This window comes from Sarcophilus harrisii, chromosome 1 (assembly GCF_902635505.1).
Source record: "Sarcophilus harrisii chromosome 1, mSarHar1.11, whole genome shotgun sequence".
In the NCBI taxonomy this organism is placed as follows: Eukaryota; Metazoa; Chordata; class Mammalia; order Dasyuromorphia; family Dasyuridae; genus Sarcophilus; species Sarcophilus harrisii.
Genome location: NC_045426.1, coordinates 663,719,939 through 663,746,023, shown reverse-complemented (window position 1 = coordinate 663,746,023; position 26,085 = coordinate 663,719,939). Strand labels below are relative to the sequence as shown.

At 39.9% G+C, this 26,085-nt stretch overlaps 1 protein-coding gene across 7 annotated transcripts in view; it reads right to left on the bottom strand.

Annotated features, from left to right (window-relative positions):
* Window positions 1-5,876: 5,876 nt before the first annotated feature.
* The window catches only part of DAZAP1 (DAZ associated protein 1), a 41,218-nt gene continuing 21,009 nt past the window's right edge, over window positions 5,877-26,085 (bottom strand). For 2 of the 7 annotated variants that reach the window (XM_031948055.1, XM_031948053.1), the window contains exons 6-12: window positions 25,894-25,942; window positions 20,858-20,940; window positions 17,360-17,513; window positions 15,610-15,639; window positions 14,573-14,713; window positions 11,884-12,060; window positions 5,877-6,921 (exon numbers count right to left, since the gene is read on the bottom strand). In XM_031948055.1, the coding sequence (XP_031803915.1) occupies window positions 6,746-6,921; window positions 11,884-12,060; window positions 14,573-14,713; window positions 15,610-15,639; window positions 17,360-17,513; window positions 20,858-20,940; window positions 25,894-25,942 (810 nt within the window). In that variant the 3' untranslated portion in view covers window positions 5,877-6,745. Of the gene's footprint in view, window positions 6,922-9,438; window positions 9,529-11,883; window positions 12,061-14,572; window positions 14,714-15,609; window positions 15,640-17,359; window positions 17,514-20,857; window positions 20,941-25,893; window positions 25,943-26,085 lie in introns of all 7 variants that reach the window. The other 5 variants (XM_031948056.1, XM_031948054.1, XM_031948057.1 and 2 more) reach the window with 4 other exon arrangements.

Genomic DNA, 26,085 nt, shown 5'->3' with positions numbered 1-26,085 from the left:
TCAGAGCCTGAGGGCCGCTCGTTGAGACCCTTTGAAGCGAGCCCCTGGGCATCGTTCTGGGAGCCCGAGCTGCCCCCCTGGTGACGTCCCTCGGAGCCTCTCTCGGGTGCAGGCTCTAGGAGCCCCTCCGGCCCCCGCCCCGACAGGGCGTGCGTGGTGGGGCCGCTCCCCGTCCTGCTGCCGCCGGCTGGCGATGGCAGGTGGCGAAGCGTGTGTGCGAGCGTCTCGCGGGAGCCCCAGAGGCACCTTCCTTCCCCGGGCGGGAGCAGGTGTTTGCGAGGAGCGCCTCTGCTCCCTCGTGGTCCCTGACCCGGCCCCTCAGAAGCGGATCCTCCCGAGATACCGGCAGAGTCGGAAAGATGCGGGCCGGCTGCGCCACGGGCTCTTCTTAGTGGGGAGCGGGCGAACTTTCTTTTAATTGTTCTAATCTTATTTGTTCTGTTTATTTTAGGCCCTTGCAGGGGTTTGCCCACAAATTAGGGGGCTTAATCCAACCCGCTTGTTTTTTTTAGCTTTGGAGGCAATTGGGGTTAAATGACCCGCTCGGGGTCACACAACTAAGAGGTCTCTAAGGTCGCCCTTGAATTCGGATCCTCTTGACTCTAGGGCGGGTACTTCAGCCACTTACCACCCGTTTTGTTTTATGGGTTTGGCAATTGGACATGATTTGGCCAATCGGTGTCTAGAACTGAAAACAGATTTCCAAATCCCTAGTTCACGTGGGTGGGAAAAAAGACGTCCTCGTGAGTGGTGGGGGCTCAGTTTCCTTGCCCCGATGAATAGCTTGCTTCTGTCCTTTGGGCCCCTGGACACCGGAGTCTGACAGGGCCGTCTCCCCCTCCCCACAATTCCCTCAAGAACCAAGGCTTTCTGTTGCCCTTTGTGGTAGGAGAGAAAAAACAAAAACAAAACCCTGGCCTGGAAAGAACCCCCGCGGTCCAGTCCTCTTATTGGCTCTCGAGCAGCTTGGCCCAGCCCCCTCCCAGCTCATCCATTCTGTTTTCTAATAATTATGTTGTATGAATGCATGGATTTAAGATTTTTTCCCTTGGAGATCGGCTCTCATTTTACAGATGAAGGGATGACCTGGGATTTCTCCTTCCGGTTGTGACTTTCCCGTGTTCTGAAGTTACTCCCTACTGGGAAGCTCTAAGAAAGCAAAAGGCTTCAATTTAGCCTGGGAAGAAAACTGTCAAATGACTGAGGCTCTGAACCTTCCTTGGGACAAGATCCTCCTGACATCGCAAATCACCCGAGGCTGGTGGGAAAGGTCTGGTGCCATCACCAAATGTGTGCAGCCGCCCATGATTCACGTTAATGTTGCACTCCGTCTGGCCTTGCACAGCACTCCGGTGGGAATTTTAGCATACGGTGCAAAGTACTGTTGGCTCTCTTCTCAGCTACGTGTTCTCTCATGCTCTCTCCTCTCCCCGAGGAGGTCCAGCCTTCAGACCTCACCTTTCTTCAGCATCCCCCCCTTAGCAAAGCCAGCCATGCATATAGTTGGCCTCGTATAAACAAAGGCTCAGGATCCCATTTAGAGCACTAGATGTCCTGGGTGTTAACTGTCCAGTTCTATTTTGTGAGGAAGGGCAAGATTAAGTAAATGACTTATAAAAGGCAACAGTTGCAGATTTCTATGGAGGAGCATGAAAAACTAGTACCAAGAAAGAACAGCCTGGTTCCAAACCAGGCTGATGGAAAAACCAAAAAAATAAAAATAAAAAACCCAGCATGAGGCAGCCTGCCAATCACAACTCACAGCTTCCCAGCATCAAAGGAGAGGTCACAACCTAGAATCCACACGGGAGACTACTTTAGAAAGCAGTGCTTTCTGAAGTGTCAGTCCAAGTCTGGGCAGAGATGTGCTGCTTTGTTTTTGGTTTGTGTTTTTTAAATATAACAAATTTAAAACCCCTCTGTTGAATCATATTAAGTTGGTCTAAAAGGTGAGCTACACTTGGATAATTTCTGGATACTAATTTGCACTGCAGACAAATATGTACTTTCATGTTGATTGGTAGATGGAATCGAGTTAAAACTTGTTAGAGATGGTCCCAGTGACTAATTTTTCAATCTTTTCATGTGTTACTTCAGGGAGAGAAGCCAGTCTCTGAGGTGAATTACTAAATAGGAATGGCTTGAATTCAAGAGGGAGGGAAAATGTCCCGAAGACCAACCAGTTATATTCCTTCTTTCTTCCTGAGCTCACCTGATTTTTGGGAGGGAGGGAAAGGGTCAAAGGTACATTGGGGTTGGGGTGGGGATGGTTTGTGAGGCCTGCAGTGAGACGTTGAGAGAAATCCAAACACTAATTCCTGCTTGGAATAGGTATCTGTGGGATTCCTTCCACTACTGACCACGTGCTGCAAGACATCACAAAAGATGGCTTAGGCTGTGTCCACCTATACATCCCTCTACCTAGTTTATTAAGAATCGCAGGGACATGACAAACAAAAAGTGTAGACATCCTTACCCTTTTCCACATCAGAGATCCCTTTGGCAGTCCAGAAGGGCCTGTGGATTCCTTTTCAAAATCAGTTTTCGGTTGAAAGAATTTGCAGATTTTCAGTTTAGTCAATATAATTTTTTCCCAACCTAGTACACAAAGCCTGGGGTTTAAAATTCTACTTTGGTGCAGAGGCCAAGCAAGAGTTTTCAGTGACTTGACCAAGATTAGAACCCAGGTTTCCAACTGCTAGTTAAGCATTCTTTTTGTTTGCTGAGCAGATAGATGTTAACATTTCATAGATTTCTATAGTCCTGCTAGCCCTCCTAGCCCCAATCTGAAGGAAAAGGCATTGTCTCCAGGAAGCATTCCTTGGATCTCCTTGGGCTTGAGATGAACAACTTTGCTCCTTGGAACTCCCGTAATTCTTTCATACTGCAAATGTGCTTGTATAAAAGAAACACAGTACTCATGACTTTCCATTGCCTATGGAAAGATCAAAGCCACACAGTGGCTTAGCTAGTACTGAAGTCAGATCCAGCTTCAGAGACTATAACTGTGGGACCCTTGGCCAAATTATTTAAGCCTTACTAATAATGAACATATAAAAAAATGACAAAAAAGATCTCACAGAGAGGAATAAGAAATGTAATGCCCTGGTAATACAAACATTAAAAGGCCTAAATAAAGAGGCAAGCATTTAGCATGCTGGGTGGACATGTGTATAAGCAGCTCAGCGTTAAGACAGAATGGACAGGCCACAATATAAATTTATCAAGGAATTACTGTCATCTCATTAGTTCCAAGAGCTAGCCTGTGAGCTCTAAATATAATCAGAGTACTTAGCCAATGTTCACTGTAACCCAAGGTAGACTTTAAAGGCCGTCTATCCCATTTCATAGATGGAAAACCCCACCACCACTACCTTCTGGTGTTTTAGACTCCTAAGCAAGAGAAAATATTAGTTTGGCTATTTTTATGGGGCAGAAGGGGAAGGCAGAGAGGTAAAAGTCTTGTTTTGACTTGGGATTTCATTAGTGAACCCTGAGGTGAGCAGACTTGCAAATGAAGAATGACACTCATTTGGACATTTAAGAAGTCAAGTCAGTTTATCCAGATTTCCCTGACTCGGGATAGTTGTCATTTGTGCTGGGGCAGATCATTTCCTTGAGGTACAAAATGCAGCCTCCAATTCACCTCCAACATCCAAGGCCAAAAAACTTACAACTGACAAACTGGTGAGGTCCACAAACATCAACACTAAAGAAGTCAACAAGATGTTTGGACTGGCCTTCCCCAAGGAACTCCTATTTTAAACAAGTGCTGCTTGTCACACTGTCCCCTACGAATCAGGAGAGGTTTTCTTTCAATACTCAACAGAGCAATAATCCCCAATCTCTGAAATCCCAGCATCCTATTTTATCTGGAACCCTGGGTGGCCATTCAATCAAGATGCCTAGGATGCCCAAGCTTTCCTAAAGCTGCCCAGAGGCAAGTCCCCCTACAATGAAAATCTCACCATGGGCACCAGCCAGAGTATACCGAATTTCACTGATGTCTCCCTCCCCCGCTTCCCAGCACAGAAATCTCAATCCCTGCCAGCTGCCTCATTCGTTTGTAAGATGTCTCTAGGCTTGTTTGAGGGCAGATGCTGCAGTAATAAGTTTGAGATTGGGGGGGGGGGGGAAGAGATGGTACAAGAATTAGTGTCAGTAAACATCTAAGGCCACTCTGTGAAAAATCATTATTTTAGAGTGCACGGGGAAGATCTTGGAGGTCACCTAATCCAACCCCTTCCCATTACAGATAACTGAAAGGTTTAGTGAGTTGCCCACGTGTATTCAGTGAATTTCGGGGAGGCGCAGGATTAAAATCCAAGTCTCAAAATTCATTCCATTACTTCATCATTGGGATGATTTTTTTCCCTAGGATATCGAGTTCCCCCCAGAATCACAAGAGAAAGCTGATAGCATCTTAAGGTCCTTTCAAATTAAGATCTAAATCCAACAAGAGCAACTAATTCAGACTCTTCCTCCTTTTGATGAGTTGGGATTGGTCACCAGAACACAAAACTATAGGGTGTATCCCTTCCCCACCCCTTCCTCCCCTTTGCTAGTTAGGCATATTCTTATATCCTTTGCACTTGGTGAAAATGTGGTAGATGAAACTGTGTACAGCAAACTGCTGCCAGGCTATGAAATATTCAGAGAAATCTGAATGCTGTATGCTGGACTCAAGAAATAACCATTTCTTCCCCCCCCCCCCCCAGCCCTCCTAAGCAGTCAAGATCCAGATCACATCCCCCATGCTGAAACCCCCAGACCCACATTCCCCACCCAAACTTTGCCTAGTTCCAACTGGTGCTCCTAACCCCTCCCAAGGGCAGAGTTGGAAGGAATCTTTTGTGATCATCTAGTTTAACACATTTTATAGGTGAGGAAACAGGTGCCCAGAGAAGGGAAAGGGGCCTACCCCAAATTCAGCCAGCTTATAAGTATCAGAAGGTGAGAAGTTTCTAAAGAATCAGCCCGATACCAAAGCCTTCAGGATTCCACAAGCAAGTTCAAAGGTGAAGTCAACTTTCAAAGGGCCACTGTTTTTTCAAAGTGCTATCTATTCAAGACAACTGGCAGAATCTTCAAGTCATTACTTGGTCACAAGAAGGCATCTTTTTGAACCAAATTCTGCTGTACATGGAATATTGTGAGGCAACAGGGTGGAATAGAACATTTGATTGGGAGTCAAAGCCCAAGGTTGTAATCCTCTGAAATCTATTGTGAACTTGGAAAAGTAATTCAATTTCTTTGAGCCTGTTTCCTCACATGTAAAATGAAGGCACTGGACAAACAGGACCATTTTCAAAGTATTATGTTGAATTTATTATATGCTTAAAAAAAAAAAAAAAAAAAAAAAAAAACAGTAACAGCCATGAACTGTACATAACAGATTCACAGCTTCATATTATCAGTCCTTTATTTCTACTTTGTATGTAGATTTATTTTTGGTGTTTATTAGATTTGAGATTTTTTCTTTAAAAAATGTAAGATTTAAAATGAAAGGATTGGACTAGATGACCTCTAAGGTCCCTTCCAGCTCTAATCTATGATCCTATGGTTGGGGTTTCAGCAGACAATAACTAGCCTTTATGACCCTGAACAAGTCATTTAATCAGAGTCTCGGTTTCCTCATCTGCTAAATGAGCTAATAACTTTTGTCACCTACCTCATAGGACCAATTTTGAGGAAAGCACTTCATAAATCTTAAAGCACTATAGAAATGTAAATTATTATTTTTACTTGTGCATTTAATCTCCAACAGGCACCAAAATAGAAACAAATCAAGATTAGACAATCCACCATGGGTGGGTGTGTTGAGAACAACAACACTAGCAGGGAGGGCAGGGGGAAAAAATGGAATACAACTTGTGTTTCTAATCCAAATGTACTTTTCTTTATTCAAACCAGGGGTAATCACTGGTTAGTGCAAAATGCACCAGAACTTTCCGCCTGAGGAAAATCTACGTCTCACCAAGGCCTCCATGACCCCCCAATGAAATCCACAAACCGGATTTAAAAGTTTTGAAGCACAGATTGAAATGCCTGTGCCCTTCCTAAGTGACCCTGTGCGCATCAACACGCCTGCAATGCTACCACAGTTAGTCAGGTGGCAAAAGCAAAACCACAACCAAACTCAGTAGATTTCTTCTTTGAACTCCCAGAGTTTCTGGACCAACTGCCCCAACCCCCAAAGCCAGGAGTAAGGGCTTTAAAACTGACCCTCACTTCCACCAGAACTAACGGAAACCCTGTATTAAATTAAAAAATAAGCCAGCATACATAGTAGAAAATTTCTCTTAAAAATTTCACAATCTGTAAATGTATATTTTTTTCTTTAAACATAAAAGTTTACAATATACGGTAAAACAAAAGGCTCAGGAAGAATCATTTTTTAAAAAAAGAAAAGGAAAAAAAAGAAAGAAAAAAAGAAACCTGAAGTTCTGAATTAAAGCTGAAGACTTTTTTTAAAACCCTGTAGTTTGAACCAGTGACGTTTTGTTTTATTTGTGCTGATGGGCTAGAGAAAGGAATATATTTAAAAACTGCAGTCCAAACACCCACAGCTTTGCCTTCAAAAGCCATTCGCCCCTCCCCACCTCCCCACCCACCCCCCAAATGGTTTATTAAGTTGTTCTCCATCAAGTATGTGATTGTCACAAGTTCACAAGTTTGGAATTCCCGGTTTCAGCTGGTACCAGATATCCCATTGTGGACAGAATTCCCTGATTTCTAGCCCAGGCTAGCGTCTATAAGGGTGAAATCCTTGCACGTTATGGTTCTGTCCTCGTCCAAAACCACTTCCTCCTGCAGGTGGGCCACCTGATCCGGGCACCGAGGGTCCTCCGTAGGAGGGGGGTTGCTGGCTGGGATCTGAGAAACCCTGTCCAAAGCCACTCAAGTCCTGTCCGTAACCTGCTGGGAAGAGAGAGAGATATTACAGTGAGCTTTGGTCAAAAAACTGACCTGAATTCAAAACAGGGAGGACATTGACAAGACCAGCCACAGCAGTATTTCCCCTCTATTCCCTCCCCCACTAAATGGGTTAACTGGGGAAAATAATTTGATTGCCTTCAAATGTAATTCTTACTCATCTAAGTATTCAGGTGACTTGAGTGGGAGATGGAAATTCTTATTTTTTTTACATAGCAATATTAAGAGTTCAAATTCAAGTTACTGGTTTATGTTGCTAAAGGCCTAAGTGGTGAGGTGAGCTTATATTAAAGCAATTATCCACTAAAAGCTGAAATTATCACAAACCCTTCATCCCTTTTGGCTATTCATACCTGCAGAAAATACAGAACACACATTAAGACTTACCTCCCCCTTCTATCCCACTCGTTCTTAGTAACAACCCCCTTCTACTGACACCAAGGGCCAAGTTCTTGTAGGTAGAAAGGTGAAGGCTTTGCATATGTTGCGTCACCTTGTCCCTTGGGTTAAACAGGGGCCCAAGGTTTCAGTTTCCATTGCCAACCTGGCACCCAGTATTAACATTCAGTTGTCTGGATGAGAGAAAACTGTTGTATGCCCCCTTTAGAAAGAGATATGGCAAACAGAAAAGATCTAGTTGGGGAATCTATTTTCTAAACCCTTTTATCAGCTTCAATAACCATATCCAATTCCAACCAAGTCACCAAAGCAATGGGAATGTGGGAAGTATGGGAGGGTCAACATACTTCCACATGCAACCACTGGCAGGGTGGTAAGCAAAAGGAATAATCCTCAGTGTCTCTCTTTAAAACCATCCCCCGGTAATGCCTGAGACGTTGCTCAAAGTGGATCGTGGATAGATTTGCTCAAGCACAGAAAGGAAAATTCACTTCAGAGAACTTGATGTAACCAAGAGACCTGCTCCAAGTCCAATTCTTCCTCCCGCTCCTTTAAAAAGGGTCATGTGAAGTGGTTTCTACTGACAAGGAATGAGGTCCAATGGGTTTCTAAAAAGCAGGATGAAGAGATGAGTGGCAGTATAGTAAAGTGGGAAAAGGACTGAACTAGGACTCAGTTCTAGCTTCCAGTCCTAGCTTCTCCATGATATGACTTAGGGCACATCACAACCTCTCTCTCAGCGTGTTTTCTTATCTGTAAAATGGGGAAAATAGTACTTATGGTACCTATACCTCACAAGGATACTGTGAGGATCAAGTGCTCTGTAATCACAAAGTGCTATAACTACAAATGTAACATATAAAAAATGCTATCTAAATAATTTCCCCCTTTGTATAGAAGAGTTTTTCTTTGATGGCATGCCAACATTGATCTTTAAACAAAACTTGCTGAAATTAAGATATCTAATTGATCTATTAGTTCCTGTGATTGGGAAATGTAAAAAATGCCAATTAACCACAGGATTCACACATACGTATACATATACATATATATGTAAAATCCAGACACCACAAAGTCTATACAACCACAATATGGTGCCATAATACTATTTTTGGATGTACAAGGTTAATATTGATTTCCAGTATGAGAAGACTTCTTGGCTTAACTACAATATTGGTGCTTCTAGTTTGTTAGTCTGTTAAGACCTTCCGATTTCTAATGACATTGGTCAATGCATTTGTTACAAGCTGTTTAGGGACTTGACCCTCTTGAACTACTTAATTCAGCATTGTAATGTAAAGGTCAATCATCCATCACAAATATACTTCAAGTCCCCCAATGTGGTTGGTGGTGAAACTCAAGATTTTTACAAAAAAAAAAGAGACAGAGACAGAGAGAGACGATGACAGAGACAGACACGGAAAGGAGGGAGGGAGGGAAGGAGGGAAAGAAGAGAAGGAACGAAAAGAAGGAAAGGAAGGAAGGAAGGAACATCTCTCTCATGGCACTGCAAATTAGAGGGCAACTCTGGATCTGTGGACCACATGCCCTGATCAGAACTCACAACTGTTCTGAATAGAGTCTTACCCAATTCATTTCCCTGTAAGTTCTCTCATTCATTAGGTAGTGATCAACTCCTCTGTTCCAGACCCTTAGGGGGCAATTCCCTACCTGCATACAAAACATTCAAGTCCAATGGGCCCACAATAGAGGGGAAATGATAAATCAGTACTTCATGGTAAACTTAGTTCAGTCGGCAGAGGTCCGACGAACATTAGCAGCGCAATGACTTACTCAATGAAGAATGGGATCGGGGTTTTTGGACATTCAAGCTCTTTGTGCTTTAAGATAGTGATAGTTTTGTTGTGCGTTGCTTCAAAACAAAACAAAACAAAAACAAAAAAACCAAACCAGCTGGGGCCAGCTGATAATTATAGCCAGTAAAGATCCTCAAACCAGCAAAAGCAAACATTTCAGAGCTGTACCGCTAATTTCCACCCCCACCCAAAATGAAAACAAAGGTAGAAGAGACCCTGTTAAGAAACATTCATTTCCCAAGTGCAGATACAGTAAGAGCATTGGTTATAAATAGGCTCCACCTACCTAGGATATATCACTGCTCAGCCTGACCATAAGAGTGTAAACAAAGTATTGGCCCGAAGCCTGAAGGGTCTTGAGAATAGGTACCCAGCCCTAGTAAGAAATGAGGAGACCAGGGTGACTAACCCCAAGACAGCCTTGTACAGATAGTAACTTTTTTTAGGGTGGGGAAGACAAATATACCAGGGCTTACTGTTACTCTACACCCGAAGGTTTACATATTTTTTTCACCCGTAGTAAATACAGCAGTGCTTTAAGGTGTGGTAAATAACTTCTACACAAATGCAAAATCATGATATAATTCAATATTTTTAAAATTTAGCAATGCTTTTTCCCCCTAGGCATTTTGCTTTAACTATGAATGAAACAAAATACATGCAGTGTTGGTAAACTGCCTTTGGGGCAGTAATCCAGTAAATGAAACTGCAAAGGACATGCAGGGGACAGAAGGGGTGCTTCTATTGTCATCTTTAAAAATTGTAAGGAAAACCAGCCCTAACAATGAAAAGGAAGAAAAACATTCAGCTTTAGAAATTTGATACTGAGGTGAATACTTGGGGCCCTGTGGTATGCTATCCAGCAGTGTTTTTTACAGAAAGTTTGCTGCCAGATGTGGAACTTCAGGCCCCAAATCTAAAGGCACCTTAGCCACTTCACCCACACCCCTTGCTGACTGTTCCTAACCTGAGACTGGACAAAAGGCAGCATGCAGCATTTCATCCACATTTCCCAAGGAAGTCCTGACAGAACTAGAAAAACAGGTTCTACCGAGATACCTTCTTACAGCATTGTATCAATATCACCTCTGAGTAAATGGAGAGTTGGGCCTAACTTCTTAAGCTCTAAGTAAGCTTTACCTCTTGCAAGAGCAGTTGAGGCAAATTTACTTTCTACATAGGAAAGAGAGGGGGAAGACCAATTTCTAGGGACAAGAAAATCTGCCGACAGATTAAAAGACAGGCATTGTGGTATTGGGAAAAGCACTGAATGGCAAATTGGGAAGACTGGGTTCTGGTTCTACTGCTCTCTCTTGCCATGGGCCTGGGCAAGTTGCTGAAGCTCCCTCTTCACAACCTCAAACTAAAAAGGATCCTGCATCAGGTGAGCTTTCTCATGTCCCTTTTTCTAGCCTGCCACTTTTTTCATATACCTCACCCCAATTTGGGTAATACTCTGCCATCAACATGAATCTTATTTTCAAGTGAGATCCTGACTGAATCCTAATTCACTCTCTACACCACAGGAGTCACTAATGAATACTGACTTCACTTGAAGCATTCCGACACAGTGCCCCCTTACCTTGGGGGACTTTGGAGAAATATGTTGCTGAGGTTGTCACTCTCTCCAGAATAGCTCCTTAAGGCACTTGGGATCAAGCTCCAGCTACCAACTAGAGACGCTACTTAAAGCATAGTGCCGAGGGTTACCCTGACTTCACTCGATCCCTGGGTCATTCAGCACCACCCAATTTCCCCCTGCAGCTGAGGCCAGCATTTGACACTTCAAAACAAAAGCAGCAGGCAGGCTCCTAAAAGTCAAGTTCATCACGCAATGCTGCTCGGCTGGGATCAGCAGAACAACCGAAGCCCTGGAGCATGAAATCTCACTCCCCACACTATCTTCCTGGGCTTTCAGTGTCACATGATGAAATCTCACCTCGACCCTGCTAACTCTCCTTGACCACTCAACAAACTCCAGTTCCACAAACTGACAGTGCCCTGAAGGATTTGTTACAGAACTGACTGCTTTTCTATTGCAAGTGCCCTTGTATTCTTACCCTTCTGAGAGTGAGCAAAAAAAAAAAAAAAAAAAAAAAAAGTAAAACATGCTGAAAGTTTTGCTATAACCTTTGGTCATTTTGATTTCTTCTCCACCAATTCCCTACTCCACCTTTTTTTCCTAGCGAGCAGCTGGAAGCTCCCAATCTCTTACTAACACTGTGAAGCTTCTTTCTGGGCCTCCCTTGTTTCCCCACCTCCCATTTCTGATGCACCTTTAAGGTGAGATACGCAGAATCAGCTGGCACTGAGGCTATCTTGGATCAACTCATCAAGAAAAAACATCTGACTGCCAAGGAAAATATTCTGCTAATTTCTATACCAGCTTAAATACAGTTGGGAAATCAGAATGAAAAGGAAGAACATACAAAACTAGTCAGTGCACACATTCCTGTCCTTCACCATCATGAGTACTCCCCCTTACTGACTCTCTGGGTATTTGGGGAGTCAGAAAACTTAGCATTAGCTCAGAAAACAAGTACAGGAAGAATGCTGTGTATGAGAACCCTGAAAGGCTGTAGTCAGGCTTTTTAAGAGTTTTTAAAATCATGATGCGCTTACGCTTGGATTATGTGGACCAGTCTGGAGACCTCAACATGTGCACCCAACACATTAACACTACAGGAAAAGCACAGGATTGGGGGGAGAAGCACAATTTCTAACGACTTACCATACTGACTATAAGGGAAATCGGGCTGGGCCGCTGGGGGTTTGCTCATGTCCTGAGCTGCCTGAGATGGTGGTGGTGGGAAAGCTAGCGGTGCTGCCCCTGGAGTGGCAGGTGGAGGAGGCACTCCCGGAGGGGCAAATTGATCAGGTGGAGGTGGTGGAGGTCCATAGCCAAAACCTGAAAAGAAAAAGCAAAAGAAAAGAAAATAGAAGATATATAATTGACAAACAAGTAATAAAAGATAGACAGTTCTGATTTCTCAGGTTGTCAAAATGATCTTCTGAGGCAATGACAGAATACAAAGAATAGAAGACTTGGAGCCAGGAAATCTGGATTCCAATCTTGGCTCTATCATGTCCTGTCTCTGGACCTCAGTTTCCTTACCTGTAAAAGGGGGATGATGATAACAATTGTATTACATACCTCTCAGGGTTGTCAGGAAAGCCCTTTGTAAACAGTAAAGTGCTACTATCATCTTGGTTAGATTTCCATATGCAAAATATGTTTGCTCTTAAGCCTACTAAAGGTTAAAGGAAAAGCCCATTAGTCTGCAGCTGCCTTTAAAGTGAGCTAGATGCTGCTGGGATTTAGAGGGTGCGCTTCAGAAAAGGCAAGAACAATTTTTGACAACTTGACTGACACCCAGGGTAGGACTCAAGAGTACCCAATCAGTCTTAACTGAGTGATGGTAAATTGATGCTTTTTCTTTCTCAAAATACAAACATCTTAGTCCTCTCCTCCAAATGACCAGCCCAGGCTGTTCCCCGGGTCCAACATTTCAGTTACCGAAGAGTTCACATCTCCCAACCTGAAATTCAAGGTGTCTAAATGGCACTAGATATACTGGTTCTCTAAAGAGGTGGATTATATCACATTACTCTTGAAACACAAAGCCTTAATTATATCACGAAAAACAACTACAATAATCACCCATTCTTTCTAGACCTCATTTTATTTACCTACAAATACTTTTTTTTCTGCCCCTACTTATACATCCCTCAAAGGACTTGGTGAAAGACTACCACAAACTAAGGACTTGCAATTTCCTGGTAAGGATGTCCACTCCACGGCTGTAGCCTGAAACCCTTTCTGCCTCACTCAACAGCCTTTGAGGGCTAATCACCTAGATCACTATTCAGACACCAGATACCATCTGCCACCTGGCCTATAGATGAAGCCCTTACCAGCTGGGTCCTGCAGGGCCTGTGGCTCCACTGATACAGCCTTCAAAAATAAGTAACACTGGTGGTACCACCACAAAGTACCTTCAGCTTTAGGGAAGGACTGGGAAAAAAAACAACCCCAAACTTTCCCTCAAACTTCTGCTAAGGCCTGCAATTATAACAATTAGTAGGGAAAAAAATGAAAGAAACAAAGGGAAGGAAAAAAAGAGAAATTACTCAAAAAGCAGTTGCTTTAACTGAACTCATTGATGGCCTGATGTCAGTCACTAGGTAGAACGTAATTTCCACACTAAGAACTCTACCAGGTCAGTCTTCTATCAGTCAATAGCTGTACTAAAATTTATTTTTTGCACAATTATAAGCAGAGGTTCTAATTTGAAAATTCAAACTATAAGGTAAAATCATTTCAAAATAAAATGGTTTTAATCAGTACCTTGTTATTATTTCAGGGCACTCAATTAAGCAAATATGAATTCTGCCAAATTACAATGATCTAAGAATTAAGTTAGGATTGCTCTCTCTAGAATTTTCAGGTGAAAACTGAGAAAAACAACATGGATACAAATTCTATACAGTCCCTTTGTTCTTGTTCAAAGGGAGTGCTAAGTGTCAGTACAGAAAACATTAGAAAAAAAAAAAATCAAGGCATTAAAGGAAAAAAATCTCTGCTTACAAGAGAACAAAATTTTCAATTATCTACCTAGATAATAATTCCTATTGAGGAAGCGGTGGGGGGAAAGAAAAGTAAAACAAATTCTTCACACTTAAAACTTCAATGCTCTGCAAAACTACTGACAGCTGGATAGCAATCCTAGTTGATATGGGTTCTTATTCCATATGGCTTACAGTAATAACCTAAACAAGTCTTTCTGTTTCTGCTTTCCCTCAATCTACTATGTGTCTCATTTTGGTAGAATCATCTTTTAAATAAACAAATAAATAACATGATCAGATCACTCTTTTTAGGGTGTTTTTTAGGGGCTCTCAACTTGAGAAAAGTTCTATTTCTTTTTTCTTTAGCATCCAAAGCCCTGCAGAATTCAAGGATACCCTTTTCCCCCCAGTTTTATCTTCCCTCCAAGAACTCCTAATTCCAGTTAAATTAGGCCACTCTCTTGCTTAATAACGAAGCATGCCTCTGTAATTTTCACCACCATATTTATGCCTGTGTTTATGCTATATATCTCAAATGCTCTCCCCTCCCCCTTCATTGCTTGCTACAGTCCCACTTCATGTTAAAAATCTATTTACCCATATCTTAATAATCTATAATACTACTCTGTCCCTCTGATGCTAATTACTTTATGTGGCATGTTATTTTTATTAGTATTGGTAAATTACTCCTTAAACTTGGATTTTAAGATATTTCAAAGACCATATCTTATCTGGATTTCATTTAAAGACTTAGCTCATGATGACATAATAGATCTATCAAAGTATATAATCAGTATTATGAAAGGCTTGAATCCAAATTATTTTCCCATATGATTCCAAGGAAGACTTACTGAACTGAGGAGGGGTACCATACCCCTGTGGAAAGCCTTGGGGAGGGGGAAACCCTCCTGGAGGCGTGGATACAATGTATGAGGTAAAAGGAGGAGGTGGAGGTGGAGCTCCCCTTCCTGCCGGAGGCGGCCCATAACCACCTGGAAAAACAAAACAAAACAACAAAAAAAAAAAAAACAGCATGGTAAGGGAGGGGAGGAGAAAAGAAAAGAATATACTCATCCTCAACCTAAAAAAATCTACTGCATCTGACCTTTTCAGTTAGAGAAGGGGACAGGATCCTGGATTCTAGTCCTAGATCTTATTAACAAGCATGTGTGACAAACCTACTTATCTTGGTTTATCTTTTCATTGCCCTTCTGTAAAATGACCCACTTCTTCAAGGAACCCAGCCAGCTCAAAGGACAGTGGGATTATTAGACTGACTGAGTTGGGAAGACCTCAGCCCTAATCAAGGCTTTGCTACTGGCCTACTAGGTAGTCCAAGACCCCAAAGGAACCCTCCTTGGATCTCACCCTATAATAACAATACCACAGTGTTTTGCTCTTTTCTTATGTAGTTATTGTACTGGCCTTATTAGTACTTTATCCCCACTGTAAATTACATGAAGGTTTTAGCTTGAATCGCCTACAATTAAAATCCCATTTTCCTGATTTTCAAAGATAGTCTTCTCATATTTCACAACAAAGTGCTCTTTTCTAATGCAATACTGTGCATTAATGAAACATGATGGTATGTTATTCTCCTGCAAAGGACACGAAGTTCTTATGTCCCACAATGTGCTTTTGAATGTAGTATGTACTAAATGCTTGTTGATGGTCAATTGTTTGTGAAATGAACATTTTTCCAACTAATCTGAAATGCCATAAAGCAGTTTTGACATTATAATTTGAAGACAACTTCTGCCTTACTATTACTTCTGCCAATCTAGATAGAATATGCATAATCTCCTCCTATAACATGCTATTTGAAAGGCTAGATTCCCAGCTAATTCTGTAATCCCTTTGTCTATTAAAAAAAAAAAAGTCTACTTACCAATAGCTTGCCCTGCTGGCACCCACATTCCTAAAACAATGAAACAAACAAAGAAATGATCGATATTCCCCAGTCATGAAGTCAAAGTCATTCAAACAGCAAATTTAGTGTCATTTAGAAAATGAATCAAATTTAAATTCCACCTAATTGCCAAGGTAAGTATCCAAACTAAAATCAGGGATTTGAGAAATATTAAGACCACAAGGAAGTTCTACTGTATCCTATAGTATTTAGGAGTTTGTTTTGGTTTTTCTTTTTTAAAGCAGATCAATCCCTTTTCCAGCATAAAACTTTGTGTGGCTTGAACAACAGGAATAAGAAACTGTTTTTCTTCTCAGTTCTAGAAAGAAATGGATCCAGCGTCTACTTGAATCTAACAAGAATGCTCTCAGATAACTCAAAGCAAGGACCAGATATTTGTTATCCACAGATAGATGGAGCCATCTTAAGTTTGGCAGGATAGGCAGGGGAATTTAGCAGATAAAAGTGCTAGACGAAGCCTCAGAGAACTTAGGATCAAGTTCTGGTTCTGCTCATCACTAGTCCTATTTGACCAAGACTAAGCCACCTGACCTTCCTGAGCAGTAATTTCCTCATATATAAAATGAGGTTAGTAAATGTACTCCTTTCCTTATTGCCTTATGAAGGCAGAAATTTGAAACACTACAAAATATTATTTATACAATAAATTTAAGCAAATAATTATTCCAGAAACATACTAAAAGCATGAATACCATGCTCCCTGATTGTGTTTTAACATATTATAAAAACATCAGTCATAGTTGTGTCTGCAGAGTTAACAATGGAGGAAAAAAAGGAAATTAATGGTCCCTTTGAGCATGATCTAAGACATTGTAACTTAGAAGTGTTTGTTAACACTCCATCTCCACCTCTCTCTCAGTGGGAAATTTATCCTGCAGAAACATGTGTCCCCTTTACCTGGCAAAAACAACTACAAACAGTAAGTCCATATTTTATAAAATGTTAACTACTTAGGAGAATTACTCAGAACAAAGATTAACTCTTCCTTATAATGCTTGAAAAACGGAGATGGGGACTTTCTGAAGAGTAAGGGCCACTTCCCCCAGTGATGTCTAGTGACCATCTTGCTATCTGACCAGAACAGGAAAAAAGTCAGGAAGGCAATTTTCACATCAGGGATTTCAGCTGCCCCTTCTTCTCACCCTAAGCAATATACCCCCATTTAACTGTAGACTTCTTTCTTGGCAAGCAACACCAGGACCTGACCAAAGTTGTAGATGAGCAGATTGAGTTTTAAGGATTACCCTAGTGCAATGCTTTGGAGCAAACTGACTATTCAGATCTGAGGAAATTTCTAAAGAATTTTTAAGAACCTAAAAGCAAAGTTTCTAAGAACGATGTTTGCATTTCAGATTTGGACTAAGATTATTTCTATTGTGTCTAAAAATAGCAATAATTCACCGACGAATTCAAATGAGGAAGCAGAGGCGTGGGGGTGGGATAACTATATTATAAACTCATGCTTTTAAATCTGCCTATCAAGGTGTAATAGCAAGTATACCTCATGATGCTTGGTGAAAACCCAGAGCTCTAGATTAGTGGGATCCAACTCATGAAAGGGGAAATGAATGGGAATGGGGGCACAAATATTGCATTGCAATTTTTTCTTTCAGGCAGTAGGCTACTCAAATTTGATACCTCTTGCAATAAATAGGTTGCCCATAACTACTTGTGTACCTTGATGGAAATTAGATGAGGATGACAGTACCTTGTGGGCCATATCCCTGTTGCCAAGTAGGAGGGGGCTGACCTGCCCAACCATTGGCAGCATTTGGCATGAGCCTGCTTCCCCACTGGCTGGCACCCGGCTGTCCTGGGACTTGGCTTTTGCTATCTCGAGGTTCTGCACGTTTTACCTCCACCTAAACAAACAGAATACCAATTTAAGAAAGATGCCATGTGTTAATACACCCCCCTTCCCGTTATATACACCCTTAGTTACACTTACAACTACACTTAGCACCTTATGACTTAAATCTAAATACTTAATTATAAAACTTATTTAGGCCAGTAGATTGTTTTGTTTTTTTTTTTGTTTTTTTTTAATGTTTCTCAGGTACAATAGATGCAATTGTAAGACACAGCAAGTCCTACACATGAATATAAGTATTTAGAGCTATGAGAATCCTTAAATCTTATTTCCAATATAATAAAAGGTCATTGGCTTTCCTACTTTAAAACAGCAGTATCCTCTTTCAATAATCTCTCACATATTTTAATATGCTCAGAAATCTTAAGTAATTATGGCTTTTAAAAAACCATCCGATAATGTTCACTTTCAGATAAACCATCTTAGTGAGCAGGTCACCTTCTCACTTGGAAGAGAGTTTTTTTTCTGAATGAGGGTACTAATGTTTTAAACCATTAATGATACTGATTGTTGCATTTCAAAGCTAAGCTAAGCTTAAAAAGCCCACCCAGTCTGCCTGTAATTTTAGCTCTGCTCATACCTGAGAAACACAAGTCTGGTTTTGTTTGGTTTGTTTATATTTTGTTTTGTTTTTAAACTTAGGTTTTAATTTTGTTTAAATGTCTAATGGAAGATAAAGACTTACCTTCCCCAGGCTAAGGCTTAAAGAATCTCAATTAACTCAAAATTATGTCAGAGGGAATGGATGTGATAAGAGAATCAATCTTACATTACATCTAACAAAAAAGTAAACAGACATGCAAATAAATGGACAGTGGAATCAGTAAGCAAAATCTTCATACTGTGTTAGGTCAGTAGCCCAGACCCCAATTTTTTGGAATGCTCTCTAAGCCACAACACTTTATTGTCAATAATAAAACTGAGTGGCTTGGGACAGCTGGGGAGAAAGGAACTTGACCTACTTCTGCTAAGCTGTACATCCAAAATCAAGCCCTTTCTTTAAAACAGTAACTTCCCCCCATCAAAACCTTACCCTCCCAATCCAATTTTTTATTCAATGAAACTCTCTGCATTCATGTCATCAGAATTTTTTTTTTTTTATTTTATGATAAATTTTAATGGGGGGTCTATAAAAGGAAACAAATCTGAACTGTCAATGGGGGCTTTCCAATAGTGCAGCAGGCATTTTGTATTCAGATTCTGTCTGCTTTGCTTTACAGGTCTAGCACAGGGACAGAGGTTTAGTACTCCCCGCCTTTCTGCTGATGCCCCAAGGATATTATACACGATGGTAACAAAATCTCTGAGCTGAAAGTATCTGCTATATAGCAGAATCAAGGGACTTTTTCAAAGAACTCAAATTAATGAGTCTTCATACACTTTTCCTTAGGGGAATTTGGTTCCTGCTTACAAAGCAAAGTAGTTCTTGTAATTTAAAATTTTTTACCCTTAATGATGGAACATATAGATGCAGAGTCACCCCAACAATACATTTTTAATCATCAAATGGGACTTCGGTCATTTTAAAAGCTTAATATAGCCACTACATAACCAACTGTTATGGGAAGGTAAGCATCCCACTTATCTATAAATAAGTTTGATTTTGACCTATGTGTAATTTGGATTGCTTCAGACTTCTAGCCCAAGAGCCAGACTCCTTAAGCAATAGACATTTACCCCTTTTCACATACCTACACCTAAACTACATGTTGGGTGAAGTAACTTCAAAGTATTATTCCAATCAGGTTTGGTATGAAACTTTCTCAAAAATCACTGTTTAACATCAGTAGAAGAGCCCACTGGAATCCTACTAGTAGACACTAGCTAATCTATTAATTCAGCAAAACACATTTTGCTCCATATATAAAGATTACACTTTTTTCAAATTATAAATGTTCAATACCATGTCACAGTACCTTAAAATATTGAACGCAGACTCCTTTGAACTTGTGTTCATAATTGTCATGCATCCTTGCAATCTGTATGCTAATTTTAAACTTAAAAGCTTCAATGAATATCAGTACAAGATATATTTTTTCCTGTTTTAGGTAGGTTCAAATAGACTTCATTAAAACTTTGACAAATTCTAAACCACCTATATATAAAAATAATCACACATACACTGAACTGTATAGAAAAATTTAAAATTTTAACACCATCTTTTTTTTTTTTTTTTTGGGGGGGGGGGGGAAACCTAATGGATTGATGACATTAACTCTGCCACCATCAAGATATTTTCACCATCAGCCAAAGAAATGCCTTTGAGACTAAAGACAGAACAATGTTCTGCATTCAAATTGGGTTCAAAAAACAAAGAAAACATTCCCTGGCTTTGGGTTATAACCAGATGAAAATAGGAAAATATTTGGCATTACTGAAATGGACTATATCCTAATAATGTACTAATAGGGATTTTTAAAAAAAAAGGTGAAGCAAACTAAACACAAATTCAGATCCTATGTTATCTGGTACTAATAAGAAATGCATGTCCCAGTTATTCATTTTAGAGCTCCTTTTGTAGAAATCATAAGGATCCAAGTAAAATGAAGATTTGGGTACTGATTTTGAATAGATGTTCAAATAGGCTCATCTATAGATAATGTTCAGTGTTCAAGTGGAACAGAGTAATCAAGGGGGCTGGGGGTGGGCAGGCCTTCAACTTCCTATTACTATCTTCACATAATGGCAACACAGTATGAAGATATAACAACCAGAGGTCACTTAACTGCATTGTGGTTAAATACTATAATAAAGTCTGTGGGTTTGTACCGAAGTATCACAGTAAGTGACCCAATTTAAAAAAACCAATCCTTCATGATGTTTCGTTATTTGCTTTCCTTTTAAATTTTAACTTGGGATTCTTAAAGGCTCATTTCTACTCACTTATCAGGTCAAGTGCTAAACAATTTGAATATGAAATCCACATCTGAAGGAGTGGTATCTTAAACCGAACCTTAGACAACACAGAGAGTTCACTGGAAGCCAGACTGAAAACACAGACTCAGACTAAAACACCTTTCCCTCCTGCTGAATTTCCCACTCTCATTTTTTTTGTTTTAAGCATTCCACATCCAAAAGCAATTCTCAAAGAATGGTGCCACTTAGCCAAAGGAACACTTCTTAGGGCAAGTTGTGCCAAAACTTTCTGAAGACCTTATGTCAAATGGAATAGCATCTCTTGACCTGGTTTTTGTCAAATGATCTATTATACTCAAGTTCCCTAATTTTTCCCTTTCTGTGAGAAAACCATCAACTACATACTTATTTACCAGTGAAATCCCCAGTTGCCCAAGACTTGGTTTGGTCTTAAGGTAAAATAAAACTACAACTACACACTTTTTTGCCCATGATGTCGTGAAAATGCATGTTGACAGCCTGGTCCACTGATTGTTCGTCCTCGAAAGTAATAAATCCAAAACCTAGCCAACGACGAAGAGTGAATCAAGGTAGCAGGGTGTTGTGACACAAAACAGGATGATGAACAGTATTAGGGGCGGACCAAGGGATCAAACAAGGGTTTCAGATAAGCCAGGTATGTTCACAAATTTCAGAAAATGTAGCAGCTACCTGGAAAAGTAGCAAGGGCAGGGTGGCTCCAAGAAGCTAAGATTCTCAGCTTACCACATGCATTTACAAAACAAAACATACATGTTTTGGGTTCAGATAATTGGCTTAATACCAAAAGGTTTGACATAGCTGGGAAACAGGCTAAGTTGGGAAAAACTGTTCATAGAACAAGGCAACTCTTTTTTTTCTAAGCCATCATGGTTAGTTAAAATCTTAGAGGAAGTCTATAATTTGTCATAGGAACTAATTTAAAAACAAAAAGCAAAACCCTACAAACCAACTGCAATGAAAATTAACCGATCCAAATTAAAATAGGAGAAAAATATCATTTTAAGAGCCAACAGTCAAAACATATAGGAATACTTGGATCATGAAGTGATCAAAACTTGAAGGCCTTTTTCTGTAAACCTAAGGTTTCAACTTATCTTTTTAACTAAATGTATCCAATAATACCTTAAGATGGGTTGTTTTTTTCTTTGGGGGGGGGGGAAGGAGGGGGGCCCAAAAGATCCCTGGATCTCGAGCCAGAAGAGCCCTGATCTAAAAAAATATCCTTGCCCCTTGTTTTACAGATGAGGGACCTACACAATGTTACTAAATGGCAGAGCTATTTCTATCTTCTGGCTCCAAAGCCAGTTTTCCTTCCACTATAGCCAGTGCCTTCCATATACTAAGTATTCAAACAAAAATAAAATTCCTAATGAACATATAGAATTAACACATGTCTGTCAACCACCTGAAAGGACTTCTGGATCATGACAAAAGGAAGATAAATTGGGCACATGTAGTCTGGGTGTGTGTATGCTTTTCTGAAACCCAAGATTTTCCACCTTGGCTTGCATTTTGCTTTGCAGCTAGTGCTGACAGCAGCCATATATATATATATATATTGCTCTAAAGCGTTAAACAGAAACACAGTATCTATAACAGTTAGTGCCTCACTAAGCTTCCCCAACTCGGTTGGGGAAGCCCAAGGAGGCCTATCAAAGGAGGTTATATATAAAATACACAAAGATACAGGCCAAAATGGATTCCAGCAGGTCAAATTCTGCTGTCAGCAGCAAGAGCAAGAGGCATCATCAAAATTTTAAAAATTAAATAAAAATCAAATAAAAAAAATAATAAAAAAAAAAACAAAAAACTTGAGCATTTCCCAAACACAAGAGTCTGGTGGTATAAACGAAGTTTGGTTGATCTGTGATGAGAGCGACCATCCAATGGAAAGCAGCATTTCATCACAATGTATTTGTCTGTAGTGAACTGGAAAGCTTATTAGCAGCACTGCCAAGAAGACCCTTTCAAGTCTCTGCAGGGATCCTGGATCAGTTTAATATCAGATTCCCCTCTAGATGCCAAGAGGAGAACAGAAGGAGCACCCGCCACCTCCAGAGATGGTCCACTGACTCTGTTCACAAAAGAAAGACTGCGAGGAGACAGATGCCAAAGAACTTGGAAGAAAGATGAAATTCTCAAAGAATTCAGTAGGGCACCAAAAGGACCAAAGATAATAAAGCTATATACATACATATATATATATATACACACACACACACATATATATATATGTATATATATATACACACACACACACACACACATATATATATACATACATATATACATATACATACATATATATTTCTTTTGCTTGTTTGCTTATGGATTCCTTTGGAGGGAGAGAGAAAGAGAGAATGGCAGGTGTACATTTACCAAAACACTTCCTGCTGGCCTAGAAAGCAGGAGAGTGAAAGCAGGAAAACATTACTTTTTTGGAAAGTAGTTTAGAGTATATTTAAGAAGGGGCTTAGGACAAACTAAGGCCCTCAAGGAATTAGTAGAATTTATGTACAGTCAATAGCCAAGGTCTAAATATAATGAAGGGGAAAGGCTGAAATTATAGATTACCAGGATCACTTAATACACGGTGCCTCAAGTCCAGATTACTTCAGGGAGTAAACAAAAGTAGATGAGGGGAAGCTGAGATTGGAGTTACCTGGCTCTTCAGGATATTTTTATAGAAATATCACTGGTAAGACAACAGGCATGAAAGGAATGAGGGAGAAGCCTAAGGAAGCTGAGTTGACAAAGATTACCAGCAAAGTACAGTTGGGAATGGTTTTAGGATCAATTTGATTTACAATTTTCAAATATATATATATATCGATATCAATCAGCAACATGACCATATAACTGAAGAGATGAAATCTGAGGTTCAAAACGATGAAAATAGCAAATACAAAGGAGGAAGGCAAAAGTTTTAACTGATATGCAAAGGACAAGGAAAACTGCAAGGTAACTGAAGAAGGTAATTCAGAGTAGAAATGAAGGTTAGATAACAAGGTTAGGAACTGGAAAAGGGAAAATACTCAAACAGCATTATACTATGAACAGTGAGGCAGGGAAGTTCTAGCAGGAATAAATGCATCTACTGAATACAAACTACAGAAAAATTTTGTTTGTTTGAAATAGCATTAATGCATTACATGCAGAACATTGTGTACAAGTAGAGTTTTATTGTATCACAGAAATTCAGAAACAATGCAAAAGGTTAGAAAAATCTGAAGGTTCCCTAGGGTCCATTTCTCTAAGGAAGGCAGGGGAAAATTTGACTCTCAAATCATTGTCACTACCTCACTTTTTGGATGGGGACAGACAAACAAGGAAACACGCACGCACGCATGCACGCAAACATACATACATACATACATGGGTACACAAGTGACATACATCTCACCCCTCGGTTTAAGGATGTTTAAGGATTAAGCTGGGCAATTGGCTTCTAGGTTGGGGGGAGGGAATCAAATGCCAGAGAACTCAAATGGATACCATGGGCCTATAATTACTTTAATTTGCCTAGGCTATGGAAACTACTTGCCTACTTATCCATATTCCAATAGTTTCCCTAGTCACTTCTGGGACTGCTAACCAGTATTAAAGTCTCAAAACCCTTCAACCCCAACAGCTCAGCACTGCTGCCTCCAATGCTATCCCACCTTTTAATTGGCTGCCCGTTCCTTATTTTAGCCTCTAGGTCCCAATCAACCAGACATTAACCATGGGTTCCTCATCATGACAGAAGGCAAGGATTATAAGAGTAAAGGGACCTGAGTAGTGATCTGAAAACAATGAACTCACCTCACTCTTGTGTTTATTCTTTGGAAAACTTTAAGTGGATGAGCTAGTCAGATAGAGAGTAGAACTTTAGATATCCCTTTTGCTAAGCTATTCCAAGATCAGGGTAAATAGTCTGAACAAATATAAGTGATGTAGCAAAACAGTTAAAAAAAAAAATAGTACTTTCTCAAACTCCAGGAATGTTTTAACCAAATTAATTTTTTAAAAAATGGGCAGCAGCAATAAGATGTGTCAAATTTCAGATTCTGGAGGCTCCTAGAACAGATTTTCTAAAGAATGCATCTTTCAGTAAGATTACATCACCAACGAAGAAGCTGAACAGAAAAATCTATTGAAACTTCGTTTACACCCCAATGCAGACAAAGCCCGTCCCTCCTCTGACTGTGGAACTGGCCTGTACCTGTGTGATATAATTTAACACCTAGGGAAGAGAAATCTAAAGAGATATCGTTAATCACAGTCAAACAATTCACAGAAAGAAAAGAAAAAAAAAAAAACAACTTACTTAACATTACTGTACTTTTACTATGAAACACTTGAATACGTTTCTAAGGATGTATGTCTAAATTAAAAATAAAACTAAGACTTAACAGCTTAATAAATATGAAGTGAAGAATACATTACATAATAATGGAGTCAGAGGAGAAATGAAAGTTCAAATGGCAAACTATTCTCCAGCATGTATGGAACATGCTACAGGGCAGTTGGTGCAACTAAGCTTAATGCAATCATAAAATATTGCCTCAAATAGTCTGCAGATGGTGGATGAAGTGAATGACATGGCAATTATTTCAGACAGACCAAAACTTACATGTTGATTCACATAGCCTGTCCAAAAGTGATCCACTAACCAAAAACAAAGTGGGGGTTTCGGAAAGGGAAAAGGGAGAGGTAAAGACTGCATGGGAATAACAGTTAACAATGACCCCAACCCACCCCAAAATTAAAAATTAAAAACCATGACACAGAAACTGTGTCTGTCATCCCAACTCCACAAATTTATTTTGGAGGTGTGCTTTTGGATAACTCAAAGTTTATTTTTACACCAGCCTCAAATTAAAACCATTAAGACTAAAGAACCCTCCCAAATAGGGGAGAAAAAAAAATGTTTCTGATTCAAACAGATCATATATACCAAGGTGGGGTTGGGGAATAGGTAACGGATAGTAGGGTGTAGGTGAGGAAAGAACCAGGCTGACAGCATGAAATCACACTTCCAAGTACGTTCATGTTGACTTCAAACAGGAGAGACAGGTCTTAAGCAGGATCAATTCACCACAGTTAAAAATATCTACAAATCTTTCTACATACATTTAAAAACAGAAACCATGTTGAAATTCTTTTCAGTTTTTAAAACTTCAATTCAAAAGAACTAGCAAAAAAAAAAAAAAAAAGAAAAAAAAAAGAAAAAGAAAAAGAAAAAAAAAGAAAAAAGAAAAAAAGAAAAGAAAAAGGAATGCATAATGTTTGACCTTAAAAAGCACAAACACACGTAATGGATTTGTACATGAAAGACCTACATTTTCAATATTTGTCTCAAATCTTTGAGGCAATGTTTAAAAAAAAAATCTAGCTAATTTTTTTTTTCTTTGGATGGTGTGAAATAGTTTGCCATCTGAGCAAAAGGAGAGGATGAAGAAGTTTCAAGGACAAACGAGATCAGCCTTTACCTCGAGGCCTCTGCTTCTCTGCGTCATAGATCATGACAACTTCAGTGACCTGAAAGAGAGAAAGGAAATTCTACTAACAATGTTGTTCAGGGAGGGTTATAAGAAAGCAACAGGCCAGGTCAGGGCAGTCATATCAACACAAGACAAGCACTTCAGACTGACTGAGAAATTCTCAGCTAACAGAAATTCAAA